This window comes from Piliocolobus tephrosceles, chromosome 8 (genome assembly GCF_002776525.5).
Source record: "Piliocolobus tephrosceles isolate RC106 chromosome 8, ASM277652v3, whole genome shotgun sequence".
Lineage (NCBI taxonomy): Eukaryota > Metazoa > Chordata > Mammalia > Primates > Cercopithecidae > Piliocolobus > Piliocolobus tephrosceles.
In genome coordinates this window covers 8,940,870-8,957,525 of record NC_045441.1, presented here as the reverse complement: position 1 = coordinate 8,957,525, position 16,656 = coordinate 8,940,870, and the positions used below count along the sequence as shown (strand labels likewise).

At 45.7% G+C, this 16,656-nt stretch overlaps 1 protein-coding gene and 1 long non-coding RNA gene across 3 annotated transcripts in view; one reads left to right on the top strand and one right to left on the bottom strand.

Annotated features, from left to right (window-relative positions):
• Positions 1 to 13: 13 nt before the first annotated feature.
• LOC116418882 lies at positions 14 to 14,048 on the top strand. Its single transcript, XR_004229077.1, has 5 exons — positions 14 to 271; positions 2,172 to 2,286; positions 5,206 to 5,344; positions 12,478 to 12,555; positions 13,918 to 14,048. It is a non-coding gene; the product is annotated as an uncharacterized LOC116418882 (long non-coding RNA).
• Positions 4,853 to 16,656, bottom strand: part of ZKSCAN1 (zinc finger with KRAB and SCAN domains 1) — a 30,361-nt gene continuing 18,557 nt past the window's right edge. The window contains exon 6 of one of the 2 annotated variants that reach the window (XM_031935991.1): positions 4,853 to 5,252. In XM_031935991.1, coding sequence (XP_031791851.1) covers positions 5,086 to 5,252 — 167 coding nt within the window. In that variant the 3' untranslated portion in view covers positions 4,853 to 5,085. Of the gene's footprint in view, positions 5,253 to 11,032; positions 16,550 to 16,656 lie in introns of those variants that run through there. The other variant, XM_031935990.1, reaches the window with a different exon arrangement.

Sequence of the window (16,656 nt, the reverse complement as noted above, 5' to 3'; positions counted from 1 at the left end):
AGCTCCGCCCCACGGGAAAGTCGTGCGGGGCCGTAGCGGTCCCTCTAGAAATTCGGGAGGTCCTCTCTGTGTCTCTGGCCCTTGAGACATCAGGGAAGCGCTGAGTCGACCCCCAAAATGAAAAGCCAGGGACTCCTTCTGTTTTTACCAAAGACGGTCAGACCAGATGAAGGCTTCGGCGGTTCTCCCACCCAACCCCGACGCCCCGGGGCAGTGAGGGCATGGGCTGAGGCAGCCACCTCGGTCACCCTCGTGGACTTCAGAGCCCAAGGTCCCTGAGTACCCTTGGGACAAGTACGGAGTTCCTTGTCCATAAACCTGGACCGAGGTCACTGGGTACCCTTGGGCCCAGCACCTCGGTCCAGGTTTATGGACATGGAACTCCGTGCTTGGCCCTTGAAGTCAGAGATTGAGTTAATACTTCGTTGATGAAAATAGTCAAACTGTAAAATATCTGAAGACATTTATTTTGAGCCAAATACGAGTGACCAATGGCCCGAGGCACAGTCTCAAGAGGTCCTAAGAACACGTGCCTATGATGGTCGGGCTACAGCTTGGGTTTATACAATTTAGGGAGACATAAGACACCAATCAATACATGTAAGATGAACATTGGTTCTGTGGGAAAGGCAGGACAATTCCAGGCAGGGATGTTCCAAGTCATAGGTGGACTCAATGATTTTCTAATTGGCAACTGGCTGAAAGTTATTGTCTAAAGACCTATAATCAATAGAAAGGAATGTCTGGGTTACCTAAGGCAGGGGTCCCCAACCCTTGGGGCACAGGCAGGTACCAGTCCATGGCCTGTTAGGAACTGGGCCCTACTGCAGAAGATGAGCTGCAGGAGCGGAGCTTCAGCTGTATCTACAGCCACTCCCCATTGCTCTAATTACCGCCTGAGCTCCGCCTGCTGTCAGATCAGCCATAGCATTAGATTCTCACAGGAGCAGAAACCCCTATTGTGGACAGTGTATGAGAGGAATCTAGGTTGTGCACTCTTTTTCTTTTCTTTTCTTTTCTTTTTTTTTTTTTTGAGACGGAGTCTCACTCTGTCACCCAGGCTGGAGTGCAGTGGCCGGATCTCGGCTCACTGCAAGTTCTGCCTCCCAGGTTCACGCCATTCTCCCCTCAGCCTCCGGAGTAGCTGGGACTACAGGCGCCGCCCACTACGCCCCGCTAATGTTTTTGGTATTTTTAGTAGAAACGGGGTTTCACCGTGTTAGCCAGGATGGTCTCAATCTCCTGACCTCGTGATCCATCTGCCTCAGCCTCCCAAAGTGCTGGGATTACAGGCTTGAGCCACCACGCCCGGCCTGGTTGTGCACTCTTTATGAGAATCTAATACCTGATGATCTGTGGCTGTCTCACATAATTCCTCAATGGGACCCTCTAATTACAGGAAAACAAACTCAGGGCTCCCACTGATTCTACCTTATGATGAATTGTATAATTATTTCACTATATATTACAACGTAATAATAGAAATAAAGTGCACAATAAATGTAATGCACATGAATCATCCTGAAACCGTGAAACCATCCATCCCCCTCCTGCCATCCATGGAAAAAATTGTCTTCCACAAAACTGGTTCCTGGTGTCAAAAAAGGTTGGGGACCACTGAACTAAGGGGTTGTGGAGACCAGGATTCCCATTATGCAGATGGAGCCTCCAGGCAGCAGGCTTCAAAGAGAACAGACTGCAAATATTTCCTAACAGACTTTAAAAAGTGCCAGTTGCCCAGGTGATTCTCTCCTGGATCAGGAAAAAGGCTGGCTGGAAAGGGAAGGGGATTCTCTACCTAGTGTAAATTTTCCCCACAAGAGATAGCTCTGCAGGGCCAAGATATGGCAAAAAAACATATTTGGGGTGGAAATATTTTGGTTTCCTTCTTTATCTGCCATGTGATGTTACGCCAGAGCCTGGTTGGAAAGTCAGCCAGGTTATGTAAGGTTAAATAAAACCCATCTGATGAGGCTTTATGGTTTGAAGGGGGTGACTCTCCAGGATCCTTAGATAGGAATTTGGACAAAAGAAGAAAATGGTCAGAGTTTAGTCCTCAACTTTGTAGACCAGAGTCACGGTGACATAAATCAGAAGTAGCCTTGACCTTCTGTGGGTCTTAAACTTCCGGAGCAGAAGACCTAGGGGCTGAACTCCTTCCGATGCTGCAGGACTTGATGAAGATGTCTTTTCCCGCCTTTTCCTCTGGCTACTCCGGCTCAGCTGCAGGTTTCTGGATTGAAGATTCTGTATTTTCGACCTCAGCACGACTCCGTCTGGCCCCCAGTGAGTTGACTTTTGTCTGGTACTGCAAAATTCACATGTGTTGAGTAACACCAACATGGCTGCCTGCACGTGGAATTCCCTGTCCAAACGAGTCATGAATTCATAGATACTCAACATAATTTTTCCCTGATGTTTTCCAGCATAATTTAAAAATTTTTTATGTTTAAAGACATGCAAAATTAGAGAAAATGAGCCTCTATGTACATTCTTTTGTTTCTTTTTCTTTTCTTTTTTTGAGGAGTCTTGCTCTGTCACCAGGCTGGAGTGCAGTGGCGCAATCTTGGCTCACTACAACCTCCGCCTCCTGGGTTCAAGTGATTCCCTTGCCTCAGCATCCCGAGTAGCTGGGACTACAGGTGCACGCCACCACGCCCGGCTAATTTTTGTTTTTTTTGTATTTTAGTAGACATGGGGTTTCACCATGTTGGCCAGGATGGTCTTGATCTCCTGACCTTATGATCTGCCTGCCTTGGCCTCCCAAAGTGCTGGGATTACAGGTGTGAGCCACCGTGCCAGGCTGTTTCTTTACTTCTCTAATAAATTTGCTTCTCTTAAAAAGGAGAAAAAAAAAAAAGAGCCTTGGCAGGGTGCAGTAGCTCACGCCTGTAATCTCAGCACTTTAGGAGACTGAGGCAGGCAGATCACGAGGTCAAGAGATCGAGACCATCCTGAAAACCCCGTCTCTATTAAAAATACAAAAATTAGCTGCGTGTGGTGGCGCGCGCCTGTAATCCCAGCTACTCGGGTGGCTGAGGCAGAAGAATTGCTTGAACCTGGGAGGCAGAGGTTGCAGTGAGCTGAGATTGCACCACTGCACTCCAGCCTGGCGACAGAGCGAGACTCTGTCTCACAAAAAAACAAAAACAGCCTCTATGTACCCATTGACCAGTTTTAACAATTATCACATGGTTAGTCCTTTTAATTCATTCCCCCATGGTCTTGAACTCCTGACCTCAAGTGATCTGCCTGCCTCAGCTTCCCAAAGTGCTGGGAGCCACTGTGAGCCACTGTGCCTGGCCCTAAAATCTCCGTTTTATAGACCAGGAAACAGGCTCAGAGAAGTCACTTTTCCAATATCACACAACTGATACATGGGAGCGTCAGAAGTGAAACTTGGCCCCCTTTCTCCAAAGCCTGTGCTCTATTGCCTGTTGGTTAGACGGGGAAGAAAGAGATGGGAAATGGAAACAGGATCACTAGGACAGAGAGAAGAGCCAGGAAACCTGCACACATTCCAAGAGCCACACCTGTGTTGATGCTTTGGCAGAGCTCCATCCAGCCTCTTGGTCAACGGGTCTTTGTCTAGTTATGAAACCATTAAGTGGTTATGTTGGGGCTTGAAGAAAATCTGTCTATTTCCAAACCCATTGTCCTTTCCAGGGCTGAGATGCTGTAAAATATTAATGTCAAAAGAGACCTTAAAGGACAATCTGGTTAAACTCTTGTTTTCAGATGAAGAAACCAGTGCCTGAAGAAATCAGATCCAAGGTACACTAGTTAGCTAATTAGTATCAAAGCTGAGAGCACAAGCCAGATTCTCCAATCCTGTGTGCCTGCTATGTCTCAAGAGATTTTTTTATTTTTATTTATTTATTTGAGGCAGGGCCTCACTCTGTTGCCCAGGCTGGAGTGCAGTGGTGTGATCATAGCTCACCGCAGCCTCCAACTCCTGGACTCAAGTGATCCTCCCACCTCAGCCTCCCAAGTAGGCACATGCTACCATGCCTGGCTACTTTTTTTTTTTTTGAGATGGAGTCTCGCTCTGTTGCGGCTCAGGCTGGAGTGCAGTGGCCGGATCTCAGCTCACTGCAAGCTCCGCCTCCCGGGTTTACGCCATTCTCCTGCCTCAGCCTCCTGAGTAGCTGGGACTACAGGCGCCCGCCACCTCGCCTGGCTAGTTTTTTGTATTTTTTAGTAGAGACGGGGTTTCATCGTGTTAGCCAGGATGGTCTCGATCTCCTGACCTCGTGATCCACCCGTCTTGGCCTCCCAGAGTGCTGGAATTACAGGTTTGAGCCACCGCGCCTGGCCAGCTATTTTTTAAAAAATTATTTGTAGGGGTTTTACCATGTTGCCCAGGCTGGTAGAGAACTCCTGGGCTCAAGCAATCCTGCTGCCTCAGCCTCCCAAGTAGCTAGGACCACAAAAGAAAAATAATTCCCATGCACGCCACCATGCTGGGCTATTTGTTTTTGTTTTTGTGAGACAGAATCTTGCTCTGTCGCAAGGCTGGAGTGCAGTGGCGCCATCTTGGCTCACTGCAACCTCCAACTCCCTGGTTGAAGCAATTCTCCTGCCTTAGCCTCCCAAGTAGCTGGGATTACAGGCACGAGCCACCGCACCCAGCTAGTTTTTGTATTTTTAGTAGAGACGGGGTTTCACCACGTTGGCCAGGATGATCTGGATCTCCTCACCTTAGGATCTGCCCACTTAGGCCTCCCAAAGTGCTGGGATTACAGGCATAAGGCATCGCATCTGGCTGGCCCGGCTATTTTTTGAAAAAATGTTTTGTAGGGGTTTCGCCATGTTGCCCAGGCTGGTCGAGAACTCCTGTGCTCAAGCAATCCTCCTGCCTCAGCCTCCCAAGTAGCTGGGATCAGATGCACACCACCATGCCTGGTAGATTATTGGCTTGACAAAAGAAAAATAATTCCAGTGCCCTTTATGGCAGAAATCCAGGAGAGGAAAAGATTCCAGCGTTTAGTGTTGTCTCTGGCACCTTCCTTCCATTTCCAGTAAGGTGTTCATGGTTCTCTCTAAAAAGGCGCCTTTCTGGATCTTCCTCGCTCATTCTCATCATCACCTATTTTTGCTGCCATCAGCTGGCCAGTAGAGGGTAACCAAACCTTGACTTCCCTTAGAGCAGGCTGGGCAAGCCTCTGGCCCATGACAACTCTGAACATGTCCTTTTTCTTCCAGGAAGCAGAAGACATGTACAGCATGTTGGAAAGCTGTGAAGACATTTGCTAAAGAAATTGAAAGAAAAAAGGAATGAAAGTGGAATGGTGGAGTTAAACGTAATGAAAAGAAATTATTCAACGCTACTTGTTAAAGCATGGTAAGGAAGACTTTATTCAGGACCATCCTAATAAATACAGGAACCACTGCGTGGGGTCTTGCAGTGAGGGGAGAGAGATTGGGCTCAGCTCTGAACACAGCATGGGCAAGTGGCAATGTATAGCCAAGGAGTAGGATGGGAGTCAGTAGATGGAAAATGACCAAGAGGAAACATCAGAGGGAAGGGGTATTCTTTTTTTTCTTTTTCTTTTTTTTCTTTTTTGAGACGGAGTCTCGCTCTGTCGTCCAGGCTGGAGTGCAGTGGCCCAATCTCAGCTCACTGCAAGCTCCGCCTCCCGGATTTACGCCATTCTTCTGCCTCAGCCTCCTGAGTAGCTGGGACTACGGGCGCCCGCCACCTCGCCCGGCTAATTTTTTTTATTTTTTTTAGTAGAGACGGAGTTTCACCGTGTTAGCCAGGATGGTCTCGATCTCCTGACCTCGTGATCCGCCCCTCTCGGCCTCCCAAAGTGCTGGGATTACAGGCTTGAGCCACCGCGCCCGGCCGGGAAGGGGTTTTCTTGCTGAAGACAGGCCAGGCTGATCAGACATCACCTGGGGGATGGTGGAGGACAAGGAACCCGATCAGATAAATATCAAGAGTAATTAGATATGGGCTGGGAGCAGTAGCTCACGCCTGTCATCCCAGCACTCTGGGAGGCTGAGGCAGGTGGATCACTTGAGGTCAGGAGTTCGAGACCAGCCTGGCCAACGTGGTGAAACCCCGACTCTGAAAAACATACAAAAATTAGCTGGGTGTGGTGGCGGGCGCCTGTAGTCCCAGCTACTCGGGAGGCTGAGTCAGGAGAATCATTTGAACCCAGGAGGTGGAGGTTGCAGTGAGCCGAGACCGTGCCCTCCAGCTTGGGCAACAGAGAGAGATTGTCTTTAAAAAAAAAAAATCAAGAAAGAAAAGAAAAAGAAAAAATAGTAATTAGATATGGAGGGTGGGAGGTTTTTGCTAAACTAACTTAGCAGGGTTCTTGCTAAAACTGGATTTTAGGCCCTTGCATGGTGGCTCATGACTGTAATCCCAGCACTTCAGGAAGTTGAGGTGGGAGGATTGCTTGAGGCCCAGGAATTTGAGACCAGTTTGGGCAACATAGCAAGACCCTGTCTCTGCAAAAAATTAACAACAAAAAAAAAAATTCTAGGCGTAGTGGTGCATGCCTGTAGTCCCAGCTGAGGCTGAGACAGGAGGATTGCTTGAATCTAGGAGGTTGAGGCTGCAGTAAGCCATGATCGTGCCACTGCGCTCCAGCCCGAGCAACAGAACGAGACCCTGTCTTACAAAAATAAAGAAAAATAAAATCCAGTTCTGGGTCGGACACTGGCTCATGCCTGTAATCCCAGCACTTTGGGAGGCCAAGGTGGGAGGATTGCTTGAGGACAGGAGTTTGAGACCAGCCTGGGCAACACAGAAGGACCCCATCTCTATAAAATAATTACCAAAAAATAAATAGGACTGGGTGTGGTGGCTCACACCTGTGAGGCCAAGTCAGGCAGATCACTTGAGCCCAAGAGTTCAAGACCAGCCTGGGAAATAGCCAGTTTCTACAAAAAATACACACAAAAAATTACCTGGGCTTGGTGGTGTGTCCCTGTGGTCCCAGCTACTCAGGAGGCTGAGGCAGCAGGATTGCTTGAATCCAGGAGTTCAGGCTGAAGTGAGCTACAACCGCACCACTGCACTCCAGCCTGGGTGACAGCAAGACCCTATCTCAAAAAATGTGTGTGTGTGTAGCTGGGGTCTGCACCAGCCATAGGTAGTGTCAGAATTGAACTGAACCATAGGGCACCCAGTTGGTGTCCAGAGAGTTAGATAATTGGTAGGTGTATCAAAAAAATCACACACTGTGTCAGAAGTGTGAGTAAAAACAGTTCACAGATGTGTTTGGATGCCTCCTGGACACAATCTCACATCCTCCTAGTTCACCCTCTTTCTTTGAAGTCTCACTCTGTTGCCCAAGCTGGAGTGCAGTGGCGTGATCTCAGCTCACTGCAACCTCCGCCTCCTGGGTTCAAACAATTCTCCTGGCTCAGCCTTCCGAGCAGCTGGGACTACAGGCGCCTGCCACCACGCCCAGCTAATTTTTGTATTTTTAGTACAGAGGGGGTTTCACCATGTTGGCCAGGCTGGTATGGAACTCCTGACCTCAGGTGATCTGCCTGCCTCAGCCTCCCAAAGTGCTGGGATTGCAGGTGTGAGCCACCATGCCTGGCCATGTCTATCAGTCTTAGAGTCTGTTGTATCAGTAATTCCATAAGAGGAGAGAGTATAATGAGGCATGTCTGGCTTCCCCTTCCCATCATGGCCTGAACTATTTTTCAGGTTAACTTTGGAATGCCCTTGGCTGAGAGGAGAGGTCCATTCAGGTGACTGGGAGGCCTTTGAAATTTAATTTTGGTTTATAAAGTAAACAAATAGTTTTGCATGAGAATTTTGTTTGTGGGTTGCAGCTCCAGTCTTTTAACTTTGAAATAATTTTTTTCTTTGCCCCCAATGTGTATTTATGCAACCAAGGATGACAAAAACAAAAAACAAACCAGCACAAGCACTGCCACCTAGAGAAGATAATTTATTGTTTTACCATGACTCAGAAGAGAAACAACGTAAAGAGAATATTACAAATCCCCACAATTTCCTTCCCCGACCTCACTACTCTAACATTTATCAGACATCACTGGCCTCCTAAAATGGACCACTATGCATGTGTACATATTTCATTATGCTGCCATTTCTCTTACGATTAAAACTTTAGCCCTCAATCGAGGTTTCCAATGGTTACTTTTAGTGGAGGAGTTCCCTAGCTTTTAAAAAATCACTTTTCCTCTAAGATTCCATTATTTATTGAAAGAAATCTTTCTAGAAATGTTAAGGAGGATTTTAAATGAACAAATTCAATAAAAAAAAAATCACATATTGAACATCTAACCAAGCATCTGGACTCTTCGGAACCTCGTAAAGTGAAAAATCCAGTTTTAACAACAGTTAACTTCATTCTGCGGTTATACAGAGACAAGTACGTTTCTTCTTTTGGTCTGATTTATTCTAAACGAAGAAGCTGGGAACTGACAAAACAGGACAGGTTGTTTTTAATCCAGTCTACAAATAAACAAGACAATGCCTGAGTTAGCTCTCTATATAGATGTAGGCTTATGCTGACCTCGTTGTAAAATCTGTATTTAACTAAAAGTTAATAAAAATACATATGCTCATTTTAAAATACCGATTTTGCTTGGCTATCCCACCCCTTACCCCCAAACTCATATATTTTTATGGACAAGATTTTCCTGCATAACCACAACCTGTCTCCTCCCACCCCACCCCCCTCATATATGTTCTCAAATAAGAACCCCTGCAATCAGCAGAAGCATCTCTAATCTAACATGCTTTGTCCTTGCGAGGGCAGACTAAAAACTTTAAAAAGCAGCCAGATGCTCTTCCCTGGTTGAGGTGAGGGGAAGGTGCTGGGGTACCAACCCTAGCACACTCCAACAGCCTTTCCTCGGCCCCTCTTTAGGTCTCCTAATTACTCTTTCTCAGCACAGAGTACGGGGCTGTTAGCGTCCTCGTCCCCCTTCTCCTTCCGTACCGCACTTAACCTTGCTGGAAGACTAAATGATGGTGATTTAGGGCAACTGTGACTGCCTGGACCCTTCCCCAGACCAAAGGAACTTAAAACTCAAACCTGACACTGGAATGAAATCCAAGTTTTAAAATATCACCTTTCAATCACTCACAGATCTTTCTATCTTAAAATACTCAGTCTCACTCCTTCATGAGTGCTTGCTGAAGGGAGAAAATTCCATTTTAAAGACGTATTCACTTTACTGATTACTGTGCAATTTGAATTAAGTCATGATTCTTTAGTAAATGGAGGTGAGAATCTCAGATTCAAATCGTCGGAGACCATGATTTAGAAGTCTACTAAACACCCAGTTTCTTTCCACTGTTTTAGGGTAACAGGAAAACATGAGATTGGGGTGGTGTCTGCTATTAAATGGAACCACACATTGTGAAATTCAAATCTCATGTTAAGACATCCTGTATTGTGGGATGTCCAAAGTATTTCCCAAACTTTTGTTTGACCTGCAGAGTTGGAGATGGCTTACCTCCCTATAACTTCAAGTTTGTTTCACAAAACTTTGAAAAGTAAAACAGATAATTTCATTTTCAGATAATAAAAAATTAATCTGAATAGCAAAATAACTGCTTTTAAATGTACAGTAGTGTGTCCATTCTAACAACAACAAAAAAAACACCCTAAATCTATGTTAGAAAAACTTTTCAAACAATAATGCTTTTTATTAAATTCTCCAGTAGTAGTTGAAATAAAAATCTACCCTAATGTCTACGAAATGATCTATTTCTATCACTGACTTTTCTTTTTCTCTGATTCTATATTTAACAATCTGCAGACTTTCACCCGATTTCCCAGATGGGAAAACCTCAGCCCCCTCGTATTTCTGAGAAGTTGCTCAGAGTAGCACACAGAGAAATATACCCTCCCCGGGAAGTATTGCTGGCACTGTTTGAGTGTATTTCAGCACTGTTATTCCAATTCATACACAGAGTCTTCCATGCGGATGGTAGGATGAACCTGGTTAGCTGGTTTTGGATAAGTAGGTCAGCATGACCACCTGGAATAAAAGTGACTCTAGGATAAAAATTTTAAAAAAGATGCTTTCACAGCCACGAGTCTTTGCAAAACCACTCTCCTAATAATCACAGACCAGGGGGAAAAAGTGGGAGCAGGGAACACAGGAACACAAAGGGAATATTGCAAAATGCTTCCCAAGCTTCATCAGACTTCCTGCAATGCCATGACTGGATGCATCTGCACACAATTCCGGGGAAAGCCCACCTTGCTGTTCTATCCCCAATTGTCTTTCCTTTTCTCTTTTTTTTCTTGAGACAGAGAGTCTCACTCTGTCACCCAGGCTGGAGTACAGTGGTGCAATCTCGGCTCACTGCAAACTCTGCCTCCCAGATTCAGGTGATTCTCCTGCCTCAGCCTCCTGAGTAGCTGGGACTACAGGCGCCTGCGATCATTCCCGGCTAATTTTTGTATTTTTAATAGAGATGGGCTTTCACCACATTGGCCAGGCTGGTCTCAAACTCCTGACCTCAAGTGATCCACCCGCCTAGGCCTCCTAAAGTGCTGAAATTACAGGAGTGAGCCACCATGCCCGGCCAGTTTTATACCCTTTTTTTTTTTTTGAGACGGAGTCTTGTTCTGTCACCCAGGCTGGAGTGCAGTGGCCGGATCTCAGCTCACTGCAAGCTCCGCCTCCGGGATTTACGCCATTCTCCTGCCTCAGCCTCCCAAGTAGCTGGGACCACAGGCGCCCACCACCTCGCCTGGCTAGTTTTTTTGTATTTTTTAGTAGAGATGGGGTTTCACCGTGTTAGCCAGGATGGTCTCGATCTCCTGACCTCGTGATCCGCCTGTCTCAGCCTCCCAAAGTGCTGGGATTACAGGCTTGAGCCACCGCACCCGGACCCTTTTTTTTTTTTTTTTTTGAGATGGAGTCTCTCTCTGTCGCCCAGGCTGGAGTGCAGTGGCGCCGTCTTGGCTCACTGCAGCCTCCACCTCCTGGGTTCAAGCGATTCTCCTGCCTCAGCCTCCCAAGTAGATGGGACTACAGGCGCCTGCCACCACGCCCGGCTAAGTTTTTGTACTTTTAGTAGAGACGGGGTTTCACCATGTTAGCCAGGATAGTCCGATCTCGTGACCTCGTGATCCACCCGCTTCAGCCTCCAAAGTGCTGGGATTACAGGCCTGAGCCACTGTGCCTGCCTTTTCCCCAATTTTCTAAGCATAAGGATTTAAGAGTGAGTGAGTGGGAAAGCATGACTATGGTTTAGAGAGCCTGGTCAGCTGAAGCAGTCCCAATTGGTGATTCCAGTACACTTCCTGCTCTCGCTTCATGGAGAAGATCCTCTACTGACAAGAGAATCCATTCCCCTTGCACACAATGGTCACCTGAGAGCTCAGAGGTCAACTTCTTGGTTTTGAGGAAAAACTCAAAAGGCTGCACGTTTAAAGGAGTTGTTCCATTTCAGTGCCCCATTAGCCTGTCTTTCCTCAAAAATTTACCAATCTCTTGATGTGATAAGCACCGAACTATGAAGCTTTTCCCTTCATCTCTCTGCTGCTCCGTTCTGTGAACCGACATTTTGTCTACAACCACACTTGATTTCTTCACTGTTTGCTCCAAAACTTCACTTTTTCTGAGTGATGTGTTCTGTCAAATAGGCTAAAATAAAATACAGAATCTGCTTACAGGTAATACACAGAACAATAACGGACTGAAGGTACAAAACACACACGGACATTATGGTCATATAAAATATAAAGAAGTATCTAACATTAACAATTTTTCTAAGAAGTTGCACATTTTGTTATTTTTTTAAAGCATTTCCCCACATTTTTTTTTTCATCTGTAGATTCTCTGCAGTTAAGATTGAGCTCCCTTTTTTTTTTTTTTGATACGGAGTCTCGCTCTGTCACCCAGGCTGGAGTGCAGTGGCGCGATCTCGGCTCACTGCAACCTCCGCCTCCCAGGTTCAAGCGATTCTCCTGTCTCAGCCTCCCGAGTAGCTGGGACTACAGGCGTGTGCCACCACGCCCAGCTAATTTTTTTTTGTATTTTTAGTAGAGACAGGGTTTCACCATGTTGACCAGGCTGGTCTCGAACTACTCACTTCATGATCCGCACACCTCGGCCTCCCAAAGTGCTGGGATTACAGGGGTGAGCCACCGCGCCCGGCCAAGATTGAGCTCCCTCTTGCAATGTTTCTCAAATTCATCACATGATTGGAACATACTGATGGAATTTTCTGTCTGAAGCAATGAGTGCTATACATGAACATTTTCCTCACATATAATATTCATCGTTTATTTACAGTGCAAGCTTTCTGATGCTAAGGGCTGAGATGTGATTAAAGGCTTTGCCATATTCATCACATTCAGGAGGTTCCTTTCTGGAATAAATTCTCTGATGTCTATGTGAACTGTCCCACGTACCACACGTCAATCTCTCTAAACATATTTAGCAGTTTGACTTTAATGCCTTTAATAATAAGTGCTTTACATATCAAGATGTCTCATACATCGATATTCTCAGGTTTTGGCCTTGCCCGCCAGGCTGGAGTAGAAACAAATACCCAACAACCTGAGGATTTGACTTCTCTTCCTGGCAAAGGTAGGTTATATACCGAAAAACTCTTCAAAAATTTCCATTAGGACAACTAGCATGCTAATGGTTAGCTGCAGAATGTTTCAACTGTTATTAGACTTCAGCGGGCCAAGAACTTTTGAATGACTATCTTGAATGCCAATTAGATGTTGCAAGCGTTTTTGACCATGACCCAATTACACTTTGCACTGAGTATCTGATAAACGAATGCACTGCAAGTGGTTTTAATCAACAGTTGCAGCCTGTTTTCCTCAGAAAACACATCTTCAAATAGCTGCTTCAAGGAGAGCCTGTGCTGAAGATCCAAAGCAACCCTAGTGGCAGCTATCCAACAAAGTCAGGAAGGCGTCCCCATGAAACGGAATTAAATGTGAGGGCACAGGTCACATTTAACCTTCATTTAAAAACAAAACTCAAAAATGATGGCTGAATTACATCAGCATGTAGTTGGGGAAGGGGGAAAAAAAAAAAAAAGGCCAACATAAACATGACCAAAGTCCTTTCTCTCTTAAAAAATAAGTGCTTGGGTCGTTGCCCAGAGTTCTACACCTCACTTCCAGTTTTTCCTTTTTTTTGAGACGGAGTTTTGCTCAAAAACCCAGGCTGGAATGCAGTGGTGAAATCTTGGCTCACTGCAACCTCTGTCTCCTGGGTTCAAGTGATTCTCCCGCCTCAGCCTCCCAAGTAGCTGGGATTACAGGCGTCTGCCACCACGCTTTTTTAGTAGAGACGGGCTTTTACCATGTTGGCCAGGCTGGTCTCAAAACTCCTGACCTCAGGTGATCCGCCCACCTCAGCCTCCCAAAGTGCTGGGATTACAGGCGTGAGCCACCGCGCCTGGCCTCAGTTGCTTTCTAGAGGGTGAAAGTCCTTGCTCAAAAGCACCAGCAGTTTTCTACATAACCACTGCTGTAGCTTATTCTTTGAAGAAAATCCTTAAGATATTTTCTGCCTCCATTTTACTATAAAAAGTTACTTAGATATACTTTTCTGGAGTAACAGGTTTTTCTTCCATCGCATGGGTAGAAATATCCTGGTGACTGGTTGACTCGCAACAACGTTTTCCCAAGTAATGCTGACGAAACTGCCTAGAAGCTATGGGGAAGTTGTGGTTGGTTTGTCGTAAAGCCAAGGAGAGGCCAAAGAATGACCACTGTGCAGAGTTTTAGCTCCCACTTCGTTGGTTCCATATAAAACCATTTGGTCTCACGGACTTTAGCTGCTGATCAGTGAATGACTGATGAGTAATAGTTTTAGTATAAATTTCTCAAGGGAAAGTCTCAAACTATATATGGTGTTCTCTTGTTATGGGAAGGTCACACTGATAGTCTGGAGGTTTGTTCTCAGTCTATGTTTCTGTTTCCGCAGCTGTTTCCGCAGGGCTGTCCTAGCCTTGGATAGGACCCTTGTCCTACTCGAGTGGCGATGACTACCTACACAGCTCACAATCTCCTGTGTGTGAAACAGTCTCCTGCCATCAGCTTCTAGGTAGCCAGTTGCACCCTGCGCACAGACGATGGGACCAGTGAAAGTCTCATAATCTCACCTCAGTCTTTAGTGACAAGAAACAGAAAAGTCACTGTGCACTATGACGGTGACACAACCAGCCACATCTCAGTACACTGCTGAGTTTCTCAGAGCAACAAAGTACATTTAGTAATTGCCAGTAAACAACTAATGCTTTTGCAAAGTTACTGGAAAAGTGTGGGAAAACACACTCCCTACCTACCATGTTCCCTTTTCTGAAAAGCAACAAAAATCACATCTTCTGAACTCCAGTATTTAAGCTACAAATGATTCAGAAAATCCCCAAGTCATCATACTGTTCAGCGGCTAACTGAAAAGAATTCTAAGAGCTTTGCCACAGAAAGATGTAAAAAAAAAAAAGACCTTCATCAGTGTTCATATTTTTCTTCAGGATGATAATGATAAAGTCATTTCTGACGTTCCATGGTATTTACTCACTGATCTGTTTAGAAAGTCTATGCAGGCGGCTGACTAGTACCTTTCGTTTATATTTGGAACAAAAATAGCATCAGACCCTAGAGGTTTAGCATGCCTTGTGGCTATGAAGGTCCTCTTTAGAAGCTGGGCCAGGCTACCATATTTCAGGAACTCATGATTCACAGACCTTTATCACAGACGTAGAGGTCCTGTAGAAGTCAGTCTGAATGAGTGCCTCTTAGGTGTTCAGCACTCACTATGTCCAGCACTGTGCTGGCAGGGATAGAAATATATCCCTTGACAACTTAATCTTTTTTGGGGGTGGGGGGGTGATTAAAAACTTCATACATGAAACAATGAAGGATTAAAAGACAGTATACAATCAAGTGCTAACTTGTGGAGAAACGCATTTAGGAGTGCGACAGTGCTTTAGGGATTTCAAGAAGGGAGAGGTGTATTTTGAGTTGTTGTTGCCATTTCAGTTGAACTGATCTCAGGGATGAGGATAGAACCATCTACATTTGTTGCAGTCCTTTGGAACTGTAGACTGGTGCACATACCCTCTCTTTCGGGAAGAGATAGAAATCTTTGGTTTGATACTGATTAGCACAGTCCTAGATTTCTACAGCTTTGGTAGGCTACCAGTGATCATATATATAACATATTGTATATATAACTAGCTTGAGCAGCATGTCCCAATATTGTTTTTGTTTTCATTGTCCTTCTTCTTTGAGAAATAAGCAGGATGTTGGCCAAAGTAGGGCTTGTTTGCAGCAAGTAGCATCCTAACCTCCGTATCACGTTCGTGGAGCCAATCTTGATCTTCGAACTGTTACGCTGTGGTTGCCGAGAGTCCAAGAGTGCCTTAAAGGTAACCTCATTACTGAAAAGCTGGACATTTCACTCTGCATGTGCTTTTATCTCGTGTGGAAATCTCACGTGGATTATCCATAAGCTTTTCCCTGCAGGGGCTGTGTAGGAGGATTATATGCCAAACTACTACATAAAGGCAGAACACTGCTGATGTGACTCGAAGGATCCTTAAGTGTGATTTTTGTTTTTTAATGCGTTGAGGCTGTATTTCTTTTTCCCTCCAAGGGCACACATCTCTGAAATAATTTTATAAACAAAAGGGGGAAATGGCTCGATGGCAAATTCTTCCTTTACACACAACTTTTCAGGAACGCGCCAAATGCATCAAGGGAGGCTGGGCTGTACTCAGAGGCTCTCTCTCTGGCATGGATTCTGTGATGCAGAGTGAGGGTGGAGCTGCGGGTGAAGGCCTTGCCACACTTAGTGCACTTGTAGGGCTTTTCTCGAGTGTGAATTCTCCGATGCAAAATCAGGTACGAGTTTCGGTTGAAAGCTTTTCCACATTCACTACATTCATAGGGTTTCTCCCCCGTGTGGATTCTCTGATGCTTGGTGAGGTCTGAGCTCTGGCTGAAGGCCTTCCCGCACTCATTACATTCATAAGGTTTCTCTCCAGAGTGGATGCGCTGATGGAGGATGAGATTGGAACTATGGCTGAAGGCCTTGCCACACTCGTTACATTCATGAGGTTTCTCTCCTGTGTGGATCCTCTGATGCAGGACAAGGTTGGAGTTAAGACTGAAAGCTTTCCCACACTCACTACATTCATAGGGCTTTTCTCCAGTGTGGATGATTTTATGGCGGATAAGGCTTGAACTTCTCGTGAAGCATTTACCACATTCATCGCATCTGTGAGACTTTGTTCCTGTGGGAACTTCTTCAGGGGTGGTGAAGTTGGAGCTCAGACTGAAGCTTCTTCCCAATCCTTTCCCCTTCTCCCTTGGACCTCTCTCTCCTGGGCTGGTTTTTTTGTCCTTTCCTGTAGCTGGCCCTGAATCTCTCTTCTCTTTCCCGGTTTTCTCCTCAGGGATTTTCTGCTGTCTTTCTCCTGTTTTGCCCTCCTGGTCACGTTTCTCTCCAAACTCTTTCTGGAATCTTCCTGCTGTCTCCCCGCGTGATGCTGAATCTTCTGTGGTTTCAGCCTTTGAGGTTGACTCCTCGTTCTCATTCCTGTTTTCACCACCTGACACAATAAATAGAAAATTCAAATCGCACCTTTTCCTTTTCAATATACAGGTGGATCAAGTGACAGTTTCCCAGGAAGCTTCTACACGGCTGCCAAATGACTTT